The sequence below is a fragment of the Aethalodelphis obliquidens genome, unplaced genomic scaffold (genome assembly GCF_003676395.1).
Source record: "Aethalodelphis obliquidens isolate GAN/ISIS:26980383/991018 unplaced genomic scaffold, ASM367639v1 scaffold13, whole genome shotgun sequence".
NCBI lineage: Eukaryota > Metazoa > Chordata > Mammalia > Artiodactyla > Delphinidae > Aethalodelphis > Aethalodelphis obliquidens.
The window spans coordinates 2,429,112-2,448,970 of NW_020837957.1; the positions used below are offsets into that span (position 1 = coordinate 2,429,112).

General features: G+C 34.2%; 1 protein-coding gene across 7 annotated transcripts in view; it reads left to right on the top strand.

The window, feature by feature from the left end:
- The window catches only part of RAVER2 (ribonucleoprotein, PTB binding 2), a 101,015-nt gene that overhangs the window by 52,242 nt on the left and 28,914 nt on the right, over window positions 1-19,859 (top strand). For 2 of the 7 annotated variants that reach the window (XM_027113983.1, XM_027113989.1), the window contains exons 6-11: window positions 2,986-3,071; window positions 4,756-4,860; window positions 5,019-5,130; window positions 7,058-7,326; window positions 15,717-15,828; window positions 17,559-17,695. In XM_027113983.1, coding sequence (XP_026969784.1) covers window positions 2,986-3,071; window positions 4,756-4,860; window positions 5,019-5,130; window positions 7,058-7,326; window positions 15,717-15,828; window positions 17,559-17,695 — 821 coding nt within the window. Of the gene's footprint in view, window positions 1-2,985; window positions 3,072-4,755; window positions 4,861-5,018; window positions 5,131-7,057; window positions 7,327-15,716; window positions 15,829-17,558; window positions 18,324-19,859 lie in introns of those variants that run through there. The other 5 variants (XM_027113985.1, XM_027113984.1, XM_027113986.1 and 2 more) reach the window with 5 other exon arrangements.

A 19,859-nucleotide genomic window follows, 5' to 3' on the forward strand; every position in this document is an offset into this window, starting at 1 on the left:
GGAACATTTGTTTTCAGTTCTTTGGGGTTATATTCCTCGAACTAGAATTGGTGGGTCATATGGTTATTCTATGTTTAACTTGTTAAGGAGCTGCCAGGCTGTTTTCCACAGTGGCTGCACCATTTTACATTCCCAAAGCAATGTATGAGGGTTCCAATTTCTCCATAACTTTATAGACTCTTGTTACTTTCTGGGTTTTTAAAATTATTATTAATTTTAGCCATCCAAATAGGAATCAACTGGCAACTCAATATGGTTTTGACTTGAATTTCCCTAATGACTAATTATGTTGAGCATCTTTTCTTGTGCTTGTTGTCTATTTTTGTGTCTTCTTTTGGAGAAATGCTTAATCAAGTTCTTTGCCCATTTTTAAACAGGGTTGTGTGTCTTTTTGTTGCTGAGTTCTTTATATATTCTTGATACTATTTTAAATAGTATTACTTTTTAAATTTCAATTTCCTACTGCTTGTTGCTAGCATATACAAGTACAATTGATTTTGTCTATTTATCTTGTATCTTGCAGTCTTGCTTTCTATTTCTATCAATAGTAGGTATTGCCCTTAGGATTTTCTGTATAGGCAATCATGTCATCTACAAATAAACACAGGTTTACTTCTTTCTTTACAATATGTATACCTTTTATTTTATTTTCTTGCTTTATTGCAGTTGATAGAAATTCCTGAAAAATTTGTGCATTGAACTGATGAGAGTGGACATCCTTGCCTTGTTCCTGATCTTACAGAGAAAGCATTCATTCTTTTATTATTAAGCATTATGTTAGCTATAGTTTTTTATTCACAGATTTTCTTTTTCAAGCTGGGAAATTTTTCTTCTATTTTTATATTGCTGAGATATTTTATCATGATAATTGCTGGGATTTATATAATGCTTTTCTCCATTTATTGATATCATCAATGTGGCTTTTTTATTTCTGGTCTGTTATCATGATGAATTATATTGATTGATTTTTGAATGTTAAACCAATCTTTCACTCCTACAGTAAGCCACACCTGGTCATGACATACTATAATCCTTTTTTTTTTTTGACCATGAACATCAGTGTTCTTTTCTTTTTTTTTTTTAAGACTATTTTCTTATACAGCAGGTTCTTATGAGTTATCTATTTTATATATATTAGTGTATATATGCCAATCCCAATCTCCCAATTCGTCCCACCACCACCTCCACTACCCCCACTGCTCCGCTTTCCCCCCTTGGTGTCCATATGTTTGTTCTCCACGTCTGTGTCTCTATTTCTGCCTTGCAAATCCGTTTTTTTTTTTAAACATCTTTACTAGAGTATAATTGCTTTAGAATGGTGTGTTAGTTCCTGCTTTATAACAAAGTGAATCAGCTATACAGATACATACATCCCCATATCTCCTCCCTCTTGCGTCTCCCTCCCACCCTCCCTATCCCACCCGTCTGGGTGGTCACAAAGCACCGAGCTGATCTCCCTGTGCTATGCAGCTGCTTCCCACTAGCTATCTATTTTACATTTGGTAGTATATATAAGTCCATGCCACTCTGTCACTTCGTCTCAGCTTCATAATACTTTGTATATAAATTTTAGGTTGATAGTGTTGTTCAAGTCTCCTATATCCTTACTGGTTTTCAGTCCACTTATGCTATCAATTATTGAGGGGAGCAAGAGGCTCAATGGGAGACCTAGCCAAAATCTAAGGGTAAGGGCAGTTAGATGTGAGACTGTGGACATTTTCAGAATGTTTTAATTCTGGTTGTTGTTTTAAACTGGGAAATACTATATTCACTAAAAGCTGTGAAAAAATATTTTAATGTTTAATAACAAAATACAGTGACTGTCTGAAAAATGGGAGGAAGTGGCACTGAAATCTCTAACCATAATTGTAGATTTGTCTACTTTTCCTTTCAGTTCTAGAAGTTTTTGCTTCATATATTTTGAAGCTTTGTCATTTGGTCCACAGACATTTAAGATTGTTGCATCCTAATTGATGAATTGACCCCTTAATCATTATGAAATGACGATCTTTACCACTCTTTCCTAATAAACAGTATTTTCCTTTATAAGCAACTTACCCTAATGATCTAATCTTCCCATCATCTATCATTGAAACTGGTTCATTCTAAAGAAAGTGCTTTGTAATGGTCAGTTTTCCAAAGACGTAATGGACTGCCTCCGCAAGAAACAAAAATTTGGAACAAAGTTTTTAAAGCATGAATGAACTTGTAGCAGTGTTATGTATAAATTTCAGATACGTTTGATCATTGGATTACGTGTTTTTTGAAGTACTTTCTAAGCCTGACCTTCTATGATTCTAATTAGCTGTATATTATGACAGTTTACATCTAATAATTAGATGAATTGCTTCATATATTTTCTATCTCATGGTTCTTTTTGTCTGTATATTGTATGTTCTTAAAATATCTCTTCTGATATGTACCCTGGTATTTGTACTCTTAGACAAACTTGATAAAGAGTATGGTTATCATTTATTCCTTTTATCAACTATATACAGTATCGTTGTTTCTGTAGGTTTTTTATGAAATATCTTTAAATGTACATATTCTCTTCTCAATTGGATTATAAGCTTTAACGACAAGGACTGTATATTGTTCTTCCCCTCCCACCTGACCCACTGCCAGAATACCCAAAAAAAACTAACAAAAGTACTGAGCAAATAACATGGGTTCAATTAGTATTATACTTATTAAAAGGTGGAATTAGTTTTCTTGCATTAAGTGCCAGAGAAGAGAAAGGCTAGGTTTGGTGTTTTTCCATTAAGACAGAAGGTGTTGGAATTTAAAATCAAATTCTAGAGTTGAATCACAAGGAAAGGAGCCTGTCACTTTTTGTACGATGACAAGGTCAGTATACATTGAACTTCCACCACATATGTTAAAAGTTTAAAGAAATATTCATTTACCCTTTTTGGAGTTTGTTTTATTTATTTTTGAATTCCATAGATATCATAAAGTTAAATTTTTACTTTTATTTTCTTAAAGCAGTTCTTGGAACACCTCACAGCTTGCCACATCTGATGAATCCATCCATCTCCCCTGCATTTTTACATTTGAATAAAGCACATCAGGTATATAAATAGCATCGAGTACTGAAGCATCAGACATTTGGAGTGAATATTTTGTTTGTTCTTTACACTTAAAGTTCTCAAGGAGTTAAATGAGTATTTTGTTTTCAAATAAAATTCTGAGTAATAAGTGTACCTACCTAAAAACAGAACTTAATAAGGAAATCAGATCAAATTAAGGTAATCAAAGCATCATAGTTTATATATTTATTGGTTCCTATTTGTAGGGTATTAAGAAGGGAAGAGGTATATTTTGTGGTATATTTTTCTAGAAATAACTCAGTAGCTCAAAACAAGTTTTATGTGGTCTTAACTCAAAAAAGTATTTACAGAAAGAAAAATAAATGAATAATAACTCTTAATTCTTAAAATTTAATCAATGTTATAGAAATAATTTATATATTTATGAGAGTAAAAATTTTTTTTCTTACCTTTTTCAGATAAGTATTTTAAACTATGTTTGTGTACATAAATATCCGTAATATTGGAGATAAATATTACCTACTAATTTCAGGTACTGTTTAAGGCTATATCTATATAGAAGCCTAATTACAAATCAAACCTAACACATGATAAATGGGTTGTTATAGGTTGAATGAATGAATGTCTGTTCCTAAACGCAGCTTTTTAAGGAAAAGGCTTATTTGTTTATTTTTCATTCTTAGAATCTAACATATGACCTGTACATTTTCCATTCATTTACTCAACATATTTTATTGAAAATCTAACATGTACTAGACACTCTGCTAGCCATTGAGGCTATAGCATTGAACAGAATATTCACAGTCCTTATTCTTATAGAATTTCAACAAATAGAGAAAACAAGCATTAAACAGTTAATTACAATAAGGTTTAAAGTGATATGGGAGGGGAGACCAGAGTATTGGCAATATTCCCTTTACTTTAAAATAAAGACCAACTGCTTAATTTTGCCTTGAGGGCCTGTCTAAGCTGGCCTCTCCCGCCTCTCCTATGCCTTAGGTGTCACTGTCCCAGCTCTGGTGAACTGCTTGTGGTCCGTGAAGGGCTTTCTTCTCTTCTCCTTAGGTCTTTGCTCCTGCTGTTCTTCTACCTGGAATACTTCCCACCGCAGCACCCCCTCGTTCCCCCAGACTTCACCTAGTTATTTCTCCACAGCCTTCAGATCTCTGTGCAAGAGTTAGTTCCTCAGGGAAACCTTCCTTGAATTTACCAATCTAAATCAAGTTCCACCACTGTTTGTTTCCATAGCTCCTTGTATTTTTCCTTCATACACTCATTGCCATTTTTAATTGTATGTTTTTATAATTAATTAATGTCTCCCCTCCTCAGGGGACTATAAGATCCATGAGGGCAGACCATATTGTAGCACAGTGCCTGGCACATAGAAGTGCTCAATAAATATTTGTTGAATGATTAAATGAATAAATAAATGATTGAGTGATACTGACATCAAAGCCAGAAAGGGGTGAGGGGAGGGGAGGAAAGATGGAAGAAAAGAAGGAAGGGATATGGAATTAGTTTCATGACTGTATGGTCACATCTTGTGTATTATTGAAAGAATTAATGAGTGTTGCCAGTAATTAGAAAGTAGAATATTAAGAAGCTGTTGCTTTTGCTCAGATCAACTCAGGAATTGAACTTTAAAATGAATTACACAAGTAGCTCTTCAAAATTAAACTAACTTAATGTTTTATCATTTTCACAGAGCTCACTTATGGGTAATACTTCTAATTTATTTCTTCAGAATCTTTCTCATGTACCACTGGCACAGCAACAATTAATGAAATTTGAGAATATTCATACTAATAATGTAAGTATGGAATTACTTTCTTCATTTGAAATGAGTTCATTCCTTTTCTATAATCAGGCTGTTGGTCAGATTGTTCATGAATTTTCACATGTGTAGCTTTTTTATTAGGTTATGTCTTGCTGCCATGAGCAAAAGTCTTGTCTTCTCTTCTTTTGCAGAAACCAGGCTTACTTGGAGAACCCCCAGCTATGGTACTTCAAGCTGCAGTAGGGATAGGGTCACCGCTTCCGTTGAAAACAGAGTTGGGCCATCTTGGAGAAACACATAAAAGTAAATTATGTGTATTTGCTGAGACGTCAGTAAACAGTCAGATTTGAGATTTAAAGATAGTGTACCTGTATTCTACTTTTATTTACAGGAAGGTCAGATGTGAGTTTTATTCAGTCATTTAAAATTTCAAGAGCCCTCTTGGCTTTTCTATTTTTAATATTAGAATACTATTGGTAGTTATTTATTGATGGACTTGCTTCTATGCCAAGATAAGACTTTCTCTGTTGGATATGCTTTAATATTTGATGAAGGTTCACAGCAGCATGAGGCAGAGACATAGATCTATTTGAGACTGACATGCTGCCCACTGGGCTGACAGCACATTACATAGGGATCCATTTAATTTTTGCCTGGATAAGAAACCCTTAGCTTTATTAAGAAATATCTGGTAATGATAAATTTAAAGTTTGATTGTTTATTTGTATCATTTTCTAAAATGTGAGCTCCAAATTAGTAGTAAAAAAAAAAATGTGTATTATGTGCTTCTAAAATATAACAAATTTGAACAGAACAATTATTTTTCTTTTCAGAATAATAGATGGTAGTATACCAGGATGGCTTATGTGATTTTGAAAGACACTTTCAATTTGAAGTTTAACTGAAATTTGTTGGAAGTGAGCATGCTGAGGGGAAAAAAGAGAAAGTCCACCAGTGATAAAAAAGAAAAAAAACCAAGTCAGTTAAATATGGGTAGCATGTTTAGCCTCTTGTACATAAAACCAAGTCAAATGGTCAAATAATCAATTCAGACTATTGGAATTGACTGGGCAAAAGTTAAACCAGTACACAGACAGCTATAGAAATTTTTATAGTGTGATAGAGTCTGTCCTAAAAATTAAATGTTGTATGCCTAGAAGCTTATACAGATATTTATATATAATTTGCGTTGGATTAAATAGCCATTTGCTTTAGCACTGCTGCTTTAAGAACACTGAAAATTCAAAGTGTCCAGATCAATATATTGCTAAAAGATAGAATTGAGAATCTATCTCTAAATAGTTAGTACTAAAAATAATTTAAGAAATTTGTTTAGTGAATTTGTAAAATATAACTTTGATTTAATTAAGATAGTTGTCAAAACCAGCTCTTTTCATTTAGTTTTGCCCTATAGAGTTTTAAAAAATGGAATGGTTCAGGATTTTCCTATTTTTATTTCTTCCAGAATTTCTTGTTACTCCCTGTAAATAAAAATGTAAAACTTTAATGTGTTAAACTTTCATTTGGTGCTTAGCTACTCATAAATATTGATGTTTTTTTAAACCAGTGGTGTGCTGGTGTTTAAAAACCAGCTCTCTGGGTTAAAAAAAAGTCTTGATTTGTAGCATTTGTGGATTTCTGTGTGTAAACAGTCCAACCATGGCTGATTTCAGGTTACCCATGCAAAGACGTTGAACTCAAGATCCGGGAAGAGATAGCACAGTTGACTCTTACGAGCTGGTGCAACCTGGCTGACTAAATGTATTGTTGGGTTTAATGTAACTTTATTAATTTTTGAGTGTCAGAGACTTTTTTTAACTGAAGGCTTAGTTAATTATTCCCTTCAAATATGAAAGCAGGCAAATTCCAGTGACTGGGCATAAAAAAAAAGGCACTGATATAACTTAAGTGCCAAAAAGTATATAAATTTTGCTCTCACCTTCTAAAATGTACAGTTAAAACTTGGAACTAAAAAATATAATATCCTTGAGATTATCCAGGAAGTTGTTGAAAATAGGAAAAGCATGATTACTATTAGAGGTTTTTGTTTTTCCATACAGGAGGCTGCTAATTTATAACCTTTAACCTCACCTTTTGTATTTTAACTATTCTCTAATAGGTAAAAAAATAGGTTTCTGCACATTCTGTCCATAACTTGACAAAATCAAAAGGACTATTGTGAATAAGCCTCATCTAACCAAAAACTATTTGCATTTGTGGTTCACTACAGCATCTAATTTGATTCCACCTCAAACAACTATAACAGCTGGCATGGGCATGTTACCATTCCTTCCAAATCAGCACATTGCTGGACAGGCTGGGCCAGGGCACGGGAACACTCAGGAGAAACAGCCAGCCTTGGTGGGGATGGCAGAAGGAAATTTCTCAGGGTCACAGGCTTATCTTCAGAGCTTTCCAAACCTTACTGCTGGAGGCTTGCTCACGGGACATCATAAACAACAACAAAGTCAGCCAAAAGGCCTGGAGATAAGTTCAGGGGTAAGAAAACTGTGTGTGTGTGTGTGTGTGTGTGTGTGTGTGTGCGTGAGTGTGTGCATGCATGCATACACATACATATAAATGCACACATGTATATACATGAAGTATATATGTGTATACTACATTATGTATATACTACAAAGGAATATATATATATATTCCTTTTAAACTATATCTTAAATGAAATTATTCTAATTCGAGAGTAATCTAATTTTTGGTTATTTTACAGGTGGTATAATTTATGAAGTATCAAGCAATCTTAACTATTTTTGAATTTCAAAGGAAGTTGATAATATACTTAAAGTATATAAATATGGATTATAAACTAGATAATTCCTATAATATGTCAATGACATGAAGGCTTTTTCATACTGTACATTTACTTCTCAAAAGAGGAGAAAATATTGGACTCTAAAAAAAAACAAAACCTGTCATTATAAACAAACAAAAATCCATCCTTTGATAAGTTATGCCAAATGATGTTTGGGATTCTGCTTAATTACTTGCCAGTTTGTCTGTAAATAAAATAATTTAACTTTTATAAAATGTTTTTAAAATCTGTTATTATAAAATATTTAAATATGAATTCTTTATTCCTATAAACATTTGCTTTTCTAAAAACTTTGAGATATGCATGTATAAATATAAAGGAATATAAGTTCAAAATTTTGTAGTTTGGAAAAGTGTAGTAGTACCATTAATACTTATCCAATTATATAATGATATTATTTATAAGGATTTCTTAGTAAATAGTAATGCTGTTCTTTAAAATATACTAATTTTTTCTAAAATGTATATTCTGTAGCTAATTAAGTATTATTTTAATATTGAAAGGTAGAATAAATTCTATTTTATCTGAAAAATTTCAAAGCCAGTTATTAATCTCTGGTCTGTTCAAAAGAATCTAATCTTGGTTTTAATTCTTGGTTTTAATTCTTGGTTTTTACCCCAAATTTTATTGGTTTATAAACCACTTATATTTGTAAATGTTACAATTGGTAGGTAGAATAAAGTACATTTAATTTTTTTTACTTGTACCCTAGAATACCCTTTGGATTAGAAGTGGCATGTGAGGAAACAATTCTTGTAGTTGGCTATATTCAAATATCAAAATAATAATATTGACTTTGTAAGAGGTTTTGGTGTCACCTAGTCATGGCAGGAGGTATGGATAGAATGCCTATAATTATACATTGAGGAAGCTAAGGTGGTTCTTCATAGAATGAATTTTAAAAATTTATCTGCAGGGTTAATTGCGTAAGTTATTGAGGGAAGTTAAATAAAACTCATATATGAATAGTCTGTATCTTTTTGCACAGACTTTTTAATTCATTGAAAGCACTGAGGTCTTTAGAAAAACTGGACTTGAGGTGATTCACATAATGGGCAAATGAGAGTGTATCTGGAAGAAGACAGGTGAAGTGGGGAAGGGCCTGGAAAACAAATCCCGTGAAGAAGAATTGAAGGAAATAGATACCTGGAACTTGGCAAGGGTTGACCAGCTGACATTTAATTTGACGTTAAAAAAAAAAAATTTACAGACTAGTCTAGTCACATGGTATTTTATGTTTCGCTAGTGGGCAGAATTAGTCCGATAAGTATGACACAATAAAGCAGATTTAGGCTTAATATAACAAAGAACAGTTGAAGTTTTTAAAGAAAGAAAAAGTTTGACACTTTCACAAAGATGTGAATGTCATATCACTGAAAATGATTATGCAGACCCCAGGTGAACATCTGTACAGATTGTTGTAGAAGTGATTCTTCTTTCCTGACAATAGGGGCTTGGACCAGGTAACCTCAAAGTATGTTTTCCAAGTATGTAGCAAGATTTTGGACTTTGTTAAACAGTTGGTTAAACTCGGCTGTAGATTTTTAGGCCTGCATCTTTAATATTATGTTGACCAGTGATTCTTGATTCTGTCTCTTTGTCAGAATCACCACTGGAGTTAAAAAAAAAAAAAAAAAAGAAAAAAGATGGAGAGGGCTGGACTCTAACTTCCTCAGCCCTGAGAATCTGATTCAGAGAGATAGGGGTGAGATCTGAATTTTAAGTGTACAACTCAGTGGCATTAAGTACATTCACATTGTTTTGCAACTATCACTACTATCCCTCTCCAGAACTTTTTCATCATCCCATATTGCAGCTCTGTACCCATTCAACAACTCTCCATTTTCCCTGCTCCCCAGCCTCCAGTAAACACTGTTTAATTTCTGTCTTAGAATTTGACTATTCTAGGTACCCAAAGTAAGTGGAATGATACAATTTTTGTCCTTTGTGTCTGACTTATTTCCATCACCATAGTGTCTTCAAGGGTCATCCACGTTATAGCATGTATTGGAATTTCCTTTTTTTAAAGGCTGAATAATATTCTATTGTATTTATAGACTACATTAAAAAAATTCTTTTATTTATTTATTTTTGGCTGTGTTGGGTCTTTGTTGCTGCCCACAGGCTTTCTCTAGTTGCGGCGAGTGGTGGCTACTCTTCGTTGCGGTGTGCGGGCTTCTCATTGGAGTGGCTTCTCTTGTTGCGGAGCATGGGCTCTAGATGCACGGGCTTCAGTAGTTGTGGCACACGGGCTCAGTAGTTGTGGCTCACAGGCTCTAGAGCGCAGGCTCAGTAGTTGTGGCACACTGGCTTAGTTGCTCTGTGGCATGTGGGATCTTCCCGGACCAGGGCTCAAACCCGTGTCCCCTGCATTGGCAGGTGGATTCTTAACCACTGCACCACCAGGGAAGTACCTAGACTACATTTTCTTTTTCCATTTGTCCATTGATGGACATTTGGGTTGTTTCCATCTTTGGGCTCTCGTGAAAAATGCTGCTATATACAAATATCTGTTAGAGTCCCTGTTATCAGTTCTTTGGGGTACTTACCCAGAAGTGGAATAACTGAATCATATGGTACATCTATATCTTATTTTCTGAGGAACTGCCGTTCTGTTTTCCACAGCAGCTGTACCATTTTTCATTTCCACCAGCAAAGCACGAGGGTTCCAATTCTCCACATCCTCACCAACATCGTATCTCATTGTGGTTTTGGATTTGTATTTCCCCAATGATTAGTGATGTTAAGAACCTCTTCATATGCCTATTGGTCACCTGTATATCTTCTTTGCGAAAATGTCTATTCAGATTCTTTGCTATTTTTTAATTGGGTTATTTGTTTTCTTTGCTATTGAGTCATATGAGTTCCTGAATATATTTTGGATATTAACCCCTTCTCAGATATATGGTTTGCAAATATGTTCTCCCATTCCATAAGATGCCTTTTAATTTTGCTGTAGAGGAGCTCTTTTGTTTAGTTTAGCTTTTTAGCTCTTGCTTATTTTTGCTTTTGTTGTCTGTGCTTTTGGTGTCATATCCAAAAAATGATTGCTAAGACCAATGTCAAGTAGCTTTTCCCCTATATTTTCTTCTAGTTTTATGGTTTCAGGTCTTATATTTCAGTCTTTAATCCAGTTTGAGTAAATATTTGTGTGTGGTGTAAGATCAGGATCCAGTCTCATTTTTTTCCATATGGACATACAGTTTTCCCAACACCCATTTATTAAAGAGAGTGTCCTTTACCCATTGTGTATTCTTGGCACCCTTTTCAAATACTAGTTGACCACATATATATGGCTTTATTTTGGGGCTCTATTCTTTTCATAGGTCAGTGTGTCTGTTTTTATGCAAGTACCATAACTGTTTTGATGACTATGGCTTTGTAATGTAGTTTGGAACCAGGAAGTGTGATGCCTCCGCTTTGAACTTCTTCTCAAGATTGCTTTAGCTATTCAGGATCTTTTGTGGTTCCACATAAATTTTAGGATTGTTCGTTCTATTTCTGTGAAAAGTGCCATTGAAATCTTGATAGGGATTGCATTGAATCTGTAGATCGCTTTAGGCAGTGTGGACATTTTAACAATATTAATTCTTCTAATCCATGAACCCAGGATATCTTTCCAGTTATTTGTGTAATTTTTGATTTCTTTTATCAATGTCATATAATTTTCAGTATACAGTTCTGTCACCTCCTTGGCTAAATTTATTCCTAATGGCTAAATTTATTCCTAAGTATTTTAGTCTTTTTGGTAGTATTATAACTGGGATTGTTTTCTTAATTTCTTTTTTAATAGTTCATTGTTAGTATATAGAAATGCAACAGATGCAAACAGAGATGGTTCAATTTCTCCCTTTTTGATTTAGATGCCTTTTATTTCTTTTTTCTTGCCAAATTGCTCTGGCTAGGACTTCCAATACTATGTTTAATAAAAGTGGTGAGAGTGGGCATCCTTGTCCTTTTCCTGATCTTAGAGGAAAAGCTATGATGTTAGCTGTGGGCATGTCCTTTATATATGGCTTTTATTATGTTGAGGTATATAGATTTCCTCTATGCCCAGTTTGTTGAGAGTTTTGATCATGAAATGATGTTGAATTTTGTCCAAGGTGTTTTTTACATCTATTGAGACAGTCATATGGTTTTATCCTTTATTCTGTTAATGTGGTGTATCACATTTATTGATTGGCCTGTGTTGAGCCATCCTTGCATCCCAGGGATAAATCCCACCTGATCACAGAGTACAATCCTTTTAATGTGTTGTCAAGTTCAGGTTGCCAGTATTTCATTTAGGGTTGCTAGTATTCTGTTAAGGATTTTTTTTTTTTTTTTTGTAGTACGTGGGCCTCTCACTGTTGTGGCCTCTCCTGTTGCGGAGCACAGGCTCTGGACGCGCAGGCTCAGCGGCCATGGCTCACGGGCCCAGCCGCTCCGCGGCATGTGGGATCCTCCCGGACCGGGGCACGAACCCGTGTCCCCTGCATTGGCAGGCGGACTCTCAACCACTGCGCCACCAGGGAAGCCCTGCTCTAATCTTTATTATTTCCTTTCTTCTGCTAATTTTGGGCTTGGTTTGTTCTTCTTTTGCTAGTAACTTGAGGTGTAAAGTTAAATTGTTTCTTTGAGGTCTTTCTTTTTTCTTCACGTAGACATTTATTGCTATAAACTTCCCTTTTAAGATGCTTTTTCTGCAGCCCATAAGTTTTGGTATGTTGTGTTTCCATTTTCATTTGTCTCAAGATGCTTTCTGATGTCTCTTTTGATTTCTTCTTTGACTTCTTTGTTGTTCGAGAGTGTGTTATTTAATTTCTACATATCTGTGAATTTTCCAATTTTCCTCTTAGTATTGATTCCTGGTTTCATACCATTATAGTCAGAACAATCCTTGATATGATTTCAGTACTCTTAAATTTGTTAAGACTTGTTTTGTGGCCCTACCTATGATCTTCTTTTTTTTTTTTGCTTCTGTTTTTGATGTCATCTCCAAGAAATGATCACCAAATCCAGTGTTATGAATCTTTTCACCTAAGCTTTTCTTTTAAGACTTTTATAGTTTTAGCTCTTACAACTAAGACTTTGATCCATTTTGAGTTCATTTTTGTATGTGGTGTTAGGTAAGGATCCACTTCATTCTTTTATGTGGCTATCCAGAATTCCCATCATTTTTTTGTTGAAAAGACTGCCTATCCCCATTGTATAGTTTTGACACTTATTGAAAATTATTTAACTATATATGCAGTAATTTGTTTCTGGGCTCTCTATCCTATTCTGTTGGTCTTTATGTTTGTCTTTATGCCAGTACCATACTGTTGAGACTACTGTAGCTGTGTAGTAAGCTTGAAAATTGGAAAGTATGAGCCTTCCATTATTGTTCATCTTTTTCAGTATTGTTTTGACTGTTTGGGGTTCCTTGATATTTCATATCAATTTTAGGGTGGAGTTTTCTATTTCTGCCCAAAAAAGTTAGAATTTTGATAGAGATTATATTGAATTTGTAGATCACTTTGGTTAGTATTGACATTTAAACAATATTAAATCTTCCAATACATGAACATGGGATGTCTTTTCATTTATTTATGTCTTTAGTTTCTTTCAGCAATGTTTTGTAGGTTTAAGTGTACAAGTATTTCTCCTCCTTGGTTCAGTTAATTCCTAATTACTTTATTCTTTTTGATGCTATTGTAAGTGGAAATTTAAAAAATTTTCCTTTTGGATTGTTCATTATTAGTGTATAGAAACACAACTGATTTTTGCATGTTGATTTTATGTCCTGCGACTTTGCTAAATTCTTTTATTAGTTCTAATGTTTTGTGCGTGTGTGTGTATGTAAACTTTAGGATTTTCATGTCACCTGCAAAGAGAACTAATGTTACTTCCTCCTTTTCAGTTTGAAAGCTTTTTAGTTTTCTTTTTCCTGCCTAATTGCTCTGGCTAGAACTTCCAATGCTATATCGAACAGACGTTGTGAAAGCAGGTATATTTGCTTTTTCTTGATCTTAGAACAAGATCACCATTGAGTATAATGTTGGCTTTTTGTTATGTTAGGGTAGTTTCCTTCTATTAGTTGTTTGTTGAAAGTGTTTAATTTTAATCATGAAAGTGTGTTGAATTTTGTCAAATGCTTTTTTTGCATTAATTGAGATGATCATGCATTTCTTCCTTCAATCTGTTAGTGGGGTATATTACACTGAATGATTTTTGTATGTTGAATCATTCTTGCGTTCTAGGAAGAAATCCCACTTGGTTATGGTGTATAATCCTTTTAATAATGTGCCAAATTTGGTTTACTAGTATTTTGTTGATGATTTTTGCATCAATATTCATAAGGGATATTGTTTTGTAGTTTTCTTGTAGTGTCTTTCTGGCTTTGGTACCAGTGTAATACTGGTCTCATAGAATGAGTTAGGAGGTGTTCTCTCTTCAATTTTGTGGAAGAGTTTGAGAAGGGTTGATGTTAATTTCTTGTAGAACTTGGTAGAATTCTCCAGTGAAGCCATTTGGTCCATGACTTTTCTTTGTTGAGAGACTCTGTATTTATTTATTTATTTATTTATTGAGTTTTTAAAGTGATTCTCATGCATAGCTAGAGCTGAGAATCCCTGCTATGGATATAATCTGATTACTTTAGCAGTTTGAGTACTTTAGAAACAAAATCAGAAACTTCTTTGCTGGCTACCTTTCCTTTACTCAATCACTGGATTTTCTCTAGGGTTCTGTCCTTTCTCATGCTATATGCTTTCCTTTGGCATATATCTTATGGTTTTAGCTCCCATTTGTAACCTTATGGTTCCATCTTAGACTTCTCTTGAACTATCTTATCTACTAGACTGAATTTCTTAAGGATAGTGCCCGTCTTACCCATTTTAGTATTACCAATGCTTACCACAATGCCTAGAGCATAGTAAGTATTCAGTATACACATATGAATGAATGAATACCTCTTCATCTGTGATTTACATATCACAAGCAAATGTGGACTTTTGGGGTGGCTTATGAAGATGTACGAAACAGCTTCCTCTGTCTAAATACAATAATATTGGCCAGATAAGGAACAAATGTAAGGAGCTTTGGCTCTCAAATATAGAAAGAAGCTCTTGAGATTATGCTTTCTTCATTCTGTTCAGGGAACAAAATAAAAATTAATTTAAAAGAAAACATAGCTACTAGCATTAACCAACCTGAATTGTGTCTTATTTTAAAATCTTTACCATCCTAGAGTGAAAAGTAAAAATTCTGACAGAATAATATGAAATATACTGAAGAATCAGCCCATGGTTTTGTCTCATTTTTCTGGTAAAGAAATACTAGAACCCTTACACCTAGTTATATAAAAATATACTGATATCAGGACTTCCCTGGTAGATTCTTAAGGAATCCGCCTGCCAGTGCAGGAGACATGGGTTCGAGCCCTGGTCCGGGAAGATCCCACATGCCACAACTAGAGAAAGCCTGCGTGCAGCAACGAAGACCCAATGCGGCAATAAATAAATAAATAAATAAGTTTATTTTAAGTATATATATATACTGATATCATATATTTTCAATAAATATGAATTTCTAGGGTTATCATCTAAATGTTGAATTGGATTTTAGTAAATCCATTTATTTTATTTGGTATTATTTTTAATACCAGAGATAAATAAACTTTGCCTTTGTCATATGGCTGTGGCCAAATATTAAGTAAATATTTTAATAAGTAAACGTTGATGATAGTATTTCTGAAAATAAGGTATGGGATTTGTTTCTTCTTGTGAACATGAATTCTCTCCTGGTTCAAATGAGAAGGTTGTACAAGATGGCCTTTAGTTCTCTTTCAGATCTAAAGTTCTGTGGTTCTAGAAAAGCTTTTTAAAACTAATTGGAAAAATAGTAGCAGGTGAAATGTGATCATTTTAATCAGTATCCAGAAATATTTCACAGATTTATAGCTTCAAACATTAGGTTTCACAAATTTTTATCATACTAGACCAGATTTATTGAAGAACAAGTATTTCTCTACTCTTCCTGCATTTTTATTTTCTTGTACCTCTTATTAAGCACCCACTCTCTTGTTTTTGATAAATAGGCTGCCTCTAAGAATCAGACTTCACTCTTGGGAGAACCACCGAAAGAAATTCGGCTCAGTAAAAATCCATACTTGAACTTAGCAAGTGTGTTGCCCAGTGTGTGCTTATCATGTAAGTAAGAGCTCAGTATTAGTATCTTGGAGTTTTAAAAATTATTGTTTTTTAATTTATTTAATTTATTTATTTTTGGCTGCATCGGGTCTTCCGTTGCTGCGCGGGGGGCTTTCTCTAGTTGCGGCAAGCGGGGGCTACTCTTCGCTGTGGTGCACGGGCTCCTCATTGCGGTGGCTTCTCTTGTTGCGGAGCACGGGCTCCAGGCGCGTGGGCTTCCACAGTTGTAGGTAGCTCGCTGGCTCAATAGTTGTGGCTCGTGGGCTCTAGAGTCAGTAGTTGTGGCGCACAGGCTTAGTTGCTCTGCAGCATGTAGGATCTTTCCGGACCAGGGCTTCAACCTGTGTCCCCTGCATTGGCAGGCGGATTCTTAACCACTGCGCCACCAGGGAAGCCCAGTATTTTGGAGTTTTACTGAATACTTTTCATAATGAGTTTTACTTTAATTTTTAACTTAATGGAAGCAAATAATGCGTATTAACCAGTTAAACCCCGTGTTATGACCCTAGTCCATAGATTGAAAGAATAACTAAATTAAAGCTTTTAAAATGCATTCTATTTTATTTAAGGAAAACATCTTTTATAATATGTTATTAAGCATATAATCAATTTATTGAATTTTATGGAATCATGATTGAAAATAATTGGATTAAGGAATTATTTGACAATACTATAATTCTTTACAATATATATAGAATCATATTTCTAAAATATGAAGTTTAAACCTCTATGGAATCTAATGTAGCCGGAGTATTTGCCAAATACCCCCCAATATGTTAGTTACTAATAATCGGCAGAAGTGGAATTCTCATTTACTCTTTTAGAGGCCCTCCTCAAGCCTTCAATTAGTAAATTAAAACTATTAATTCAAATATAGTTTTAAGAGAAAATCACAAATGTGGTGTGCTCTAGGCACTAAGATATTCACTATAACATTGGTTTTCAATAGTGAAACATTGGAAAGTGCCTTAATGGTCATCAATAGGGGAATGGTTAAATAGTTTGTCATAAAATGGAATATATAATTGAGGGAGTGCTGTGTGTACTAATATGAAATGATCTCTAAAGCAAATGATTAAGTGGAAGAAGCAAATGTGTGCATAGAATGATTCCATTTATGTTTATTTAAAGCTATGTATTCTTATATGCATGTATTTGAATGTGTAAATGCATAAAGTAAATCTGAGAAAATTAATTCTAAACTGTTACGTCTGGGAAAAAGAGTAGAATTGAATGAAAAGAGGTTTTTAGTATACATTCTTTGTATTTTATGAAGTATCCTCTTGAACCAAAACATTAATTTGTAATTAATTAATTAATTTGTAATTAAACATTAAAAAAATTTTTAAAGCCAGAAAAAAATTTAATGTGCTTCTGGTATGCCTACTGTATTTTTATGTGATCTAAAAACTGATGGTTACACCTATTGCATTAATAAGAACGGTTAATTTACATTTCGTATGCCTTATTTCAGAGATTAGGCATATACTTTTTAAATGTTTCCATCAAGATCATTTACCCATAGGGCAGGCTTCCATTTTCATTGTTTTAAATAAGTGAGACAATATCACATACTGTGTATTTTTCCCTCAGGAATAATAAATGTAGATATTTACTGGCAAACTAAAATTTGTGCTCTATTTGAGAATATGCTGAATTAACGGGTTTTGTACTCTGTAATTTATAATAAAACCAGCCAACTGAAATATATGTATTGATTTTGCCTTAAGCCCCTGCAAGTAAAATCACTCTACAGAAGACTGGAATTGCAAGCAACATTCTGGATGCAATCTCTCAGGGAAATGAATCGCAACACACGTTGGAGAAGTGCATTGCTTACGCTCAACCTTTTGGTGATTATGCACAGGTACATGAATCTCAGGTTTTGACGATATATAGAAAAATTGCTTCAACTATATACTGAGTTCACTGGATATGAAAATGTGATTCTTGTAATATAAGGAATTAAAATTGCACTGATCTATACAATATTTCTTGCTCGCCATTTGGAATTTTAGGACATGTTCAGAAGATTGCTAAGTATGATTTTGCCTGGATATTTACATTGCTTTGTTTACACCAGTGGTGAGCAAATGACAGAGCAAATCCAGCCCACAACCTGTTTTGTAAATAAAGTTTTACTGGGATACAGCCACATCCATTTATTTGCATGTTGTCTATGGTGCGTTGTGCTACAACGGCAGAGTTGAGTAGTTACAACAGGTACTGTGTGGCCCACAGGATCAGATATTTACTCTCTGGCTCTTTACAGAAAAACTCTGCTGACATCTGGTTTACACCAGTGTAGACTTGACTAAGAAGCCCAAGGAAATGCCTCTGTTCTTCCCCACCGCTTGTGTATGTAGAGACATGATCATAACTAGCACTATTATGCTAACTCTTAAAACAATCAATCAATAACATTGAAAGTATTACATTCAGGGCTTCCCTGGTGGCGCAGTGGTTGAGAGTCCGCCTGCCGATGCAGGGGACACAGGTTCATGCCCCGGTCCGGGAGGATCCCACCTGCCGTGGAGCGGCTGGGCCCATGAGCCATGGCCGCTGAGCCTGTGCGTCCGGAGCCTGTGCTCCGCAACAGGAGAGGCCACAACAGTGAGAGGCCCGCGTACCGCAAAAAAAAAAAAAAAAAAAAAAGTATTACATTCAAAAGACACACTTTGTCATTACTTAAATATGTCCATTTCGCTTTGGCCTTTTCTCCTTCAGCTTATTCTTAGTGGCTTAAGCTAAGAGTGTATATCATGTTAGTAGTATATGATTATGTAATCATGAGAGTCTTACAATTAACAATTCTGATTCTTTCTTATTTCTCAGAGCAGTCACCTTCTCAGCTCTTTCCTGTCTGGGGGAGCAATACCTCCACTTTGCTTTTCTTAGAGCAGCTGTGTTGGCTTCACCTGTCTCTAATAAACTTAGAAAAGAAAACCTATGCAAATTCACTTAGAACAATTGATGCCTGATTATGCTTTTATGATGGGATACTAGAAACACAGGTCAAATGGATTCTGTAGAAATGGTAAAGCTGGATATAATGAAGTCTCTTACCTACTTGTGGAAAAGATGGAGAAATATGAATTGGAAGATGATGCAATTAGATAGCAACATACCTATATTTAAGGAACAGTAATCATGAATTGATGCAATTTGGAAGGCATTCTCTTCTGTGTTTCATAAAACTCCATCATTGTTCCCTTATTTGTTAACATTTTAAGTAATGACTTAGATGAGAACATTAATTATATGCTGATTATATTTACAGGTGACAAAAGGCAAAGAAGTTATCAGAGATGTGTAAAATCATTTATGAATAATTTATAGTTGTGAAAATTAGAAACAACCTAAATTTCCAACAATCTATAAGACTGAATAAACAAATTATGTCATATTTTAATCAGGAAATATAATGCAGATATTAAAAATCATGTAAAACAATGTGTAAACACATGGTAAATTTTCATAATCTATTTTTAATCTCAAAAATTTATAAAATATAGTCGTGCAATTCTAATTTTTTGGGGTTTTTTTTACAAGGAACAAAATTTACTTTCATAAACAAGAGGAAGCACAATAAATTTTTAAAAATACTTAAATGTGTGATTTAAGCTTTAAAAGTTATTTTTATACTTTTTCATTTTTGAAATTTGTGTTGCTTTTCTCACTAGCAGTTTTGCTTGTTAGATTACTGTGTTTTATTATATACTTATATCCATAGAAAGACCTTTCCCATTTACTCATGGAGAAATTCTGTGATAAAGATGCCTTTGCATTGCCAGCCTTCCTCCTGCCTCTTCACTTGCTTAACCAGAGAAATTGTGGAGGTGTGCATCCTCCCTTGATTCAGTGTCTCCTTGGACATCCCCTGCTGTTTCCTCATGCTTGTTCATGTTGTTTTCTCTCCTTATGTTCTTTCATCCTTATAACCTAAACTTAATTAAATGTTACCAACTGAATAACTAGTAAAAGTTGGTCATACTTTAGGAATTCCTTCTGTTTCCACTGTTAGAATGCAG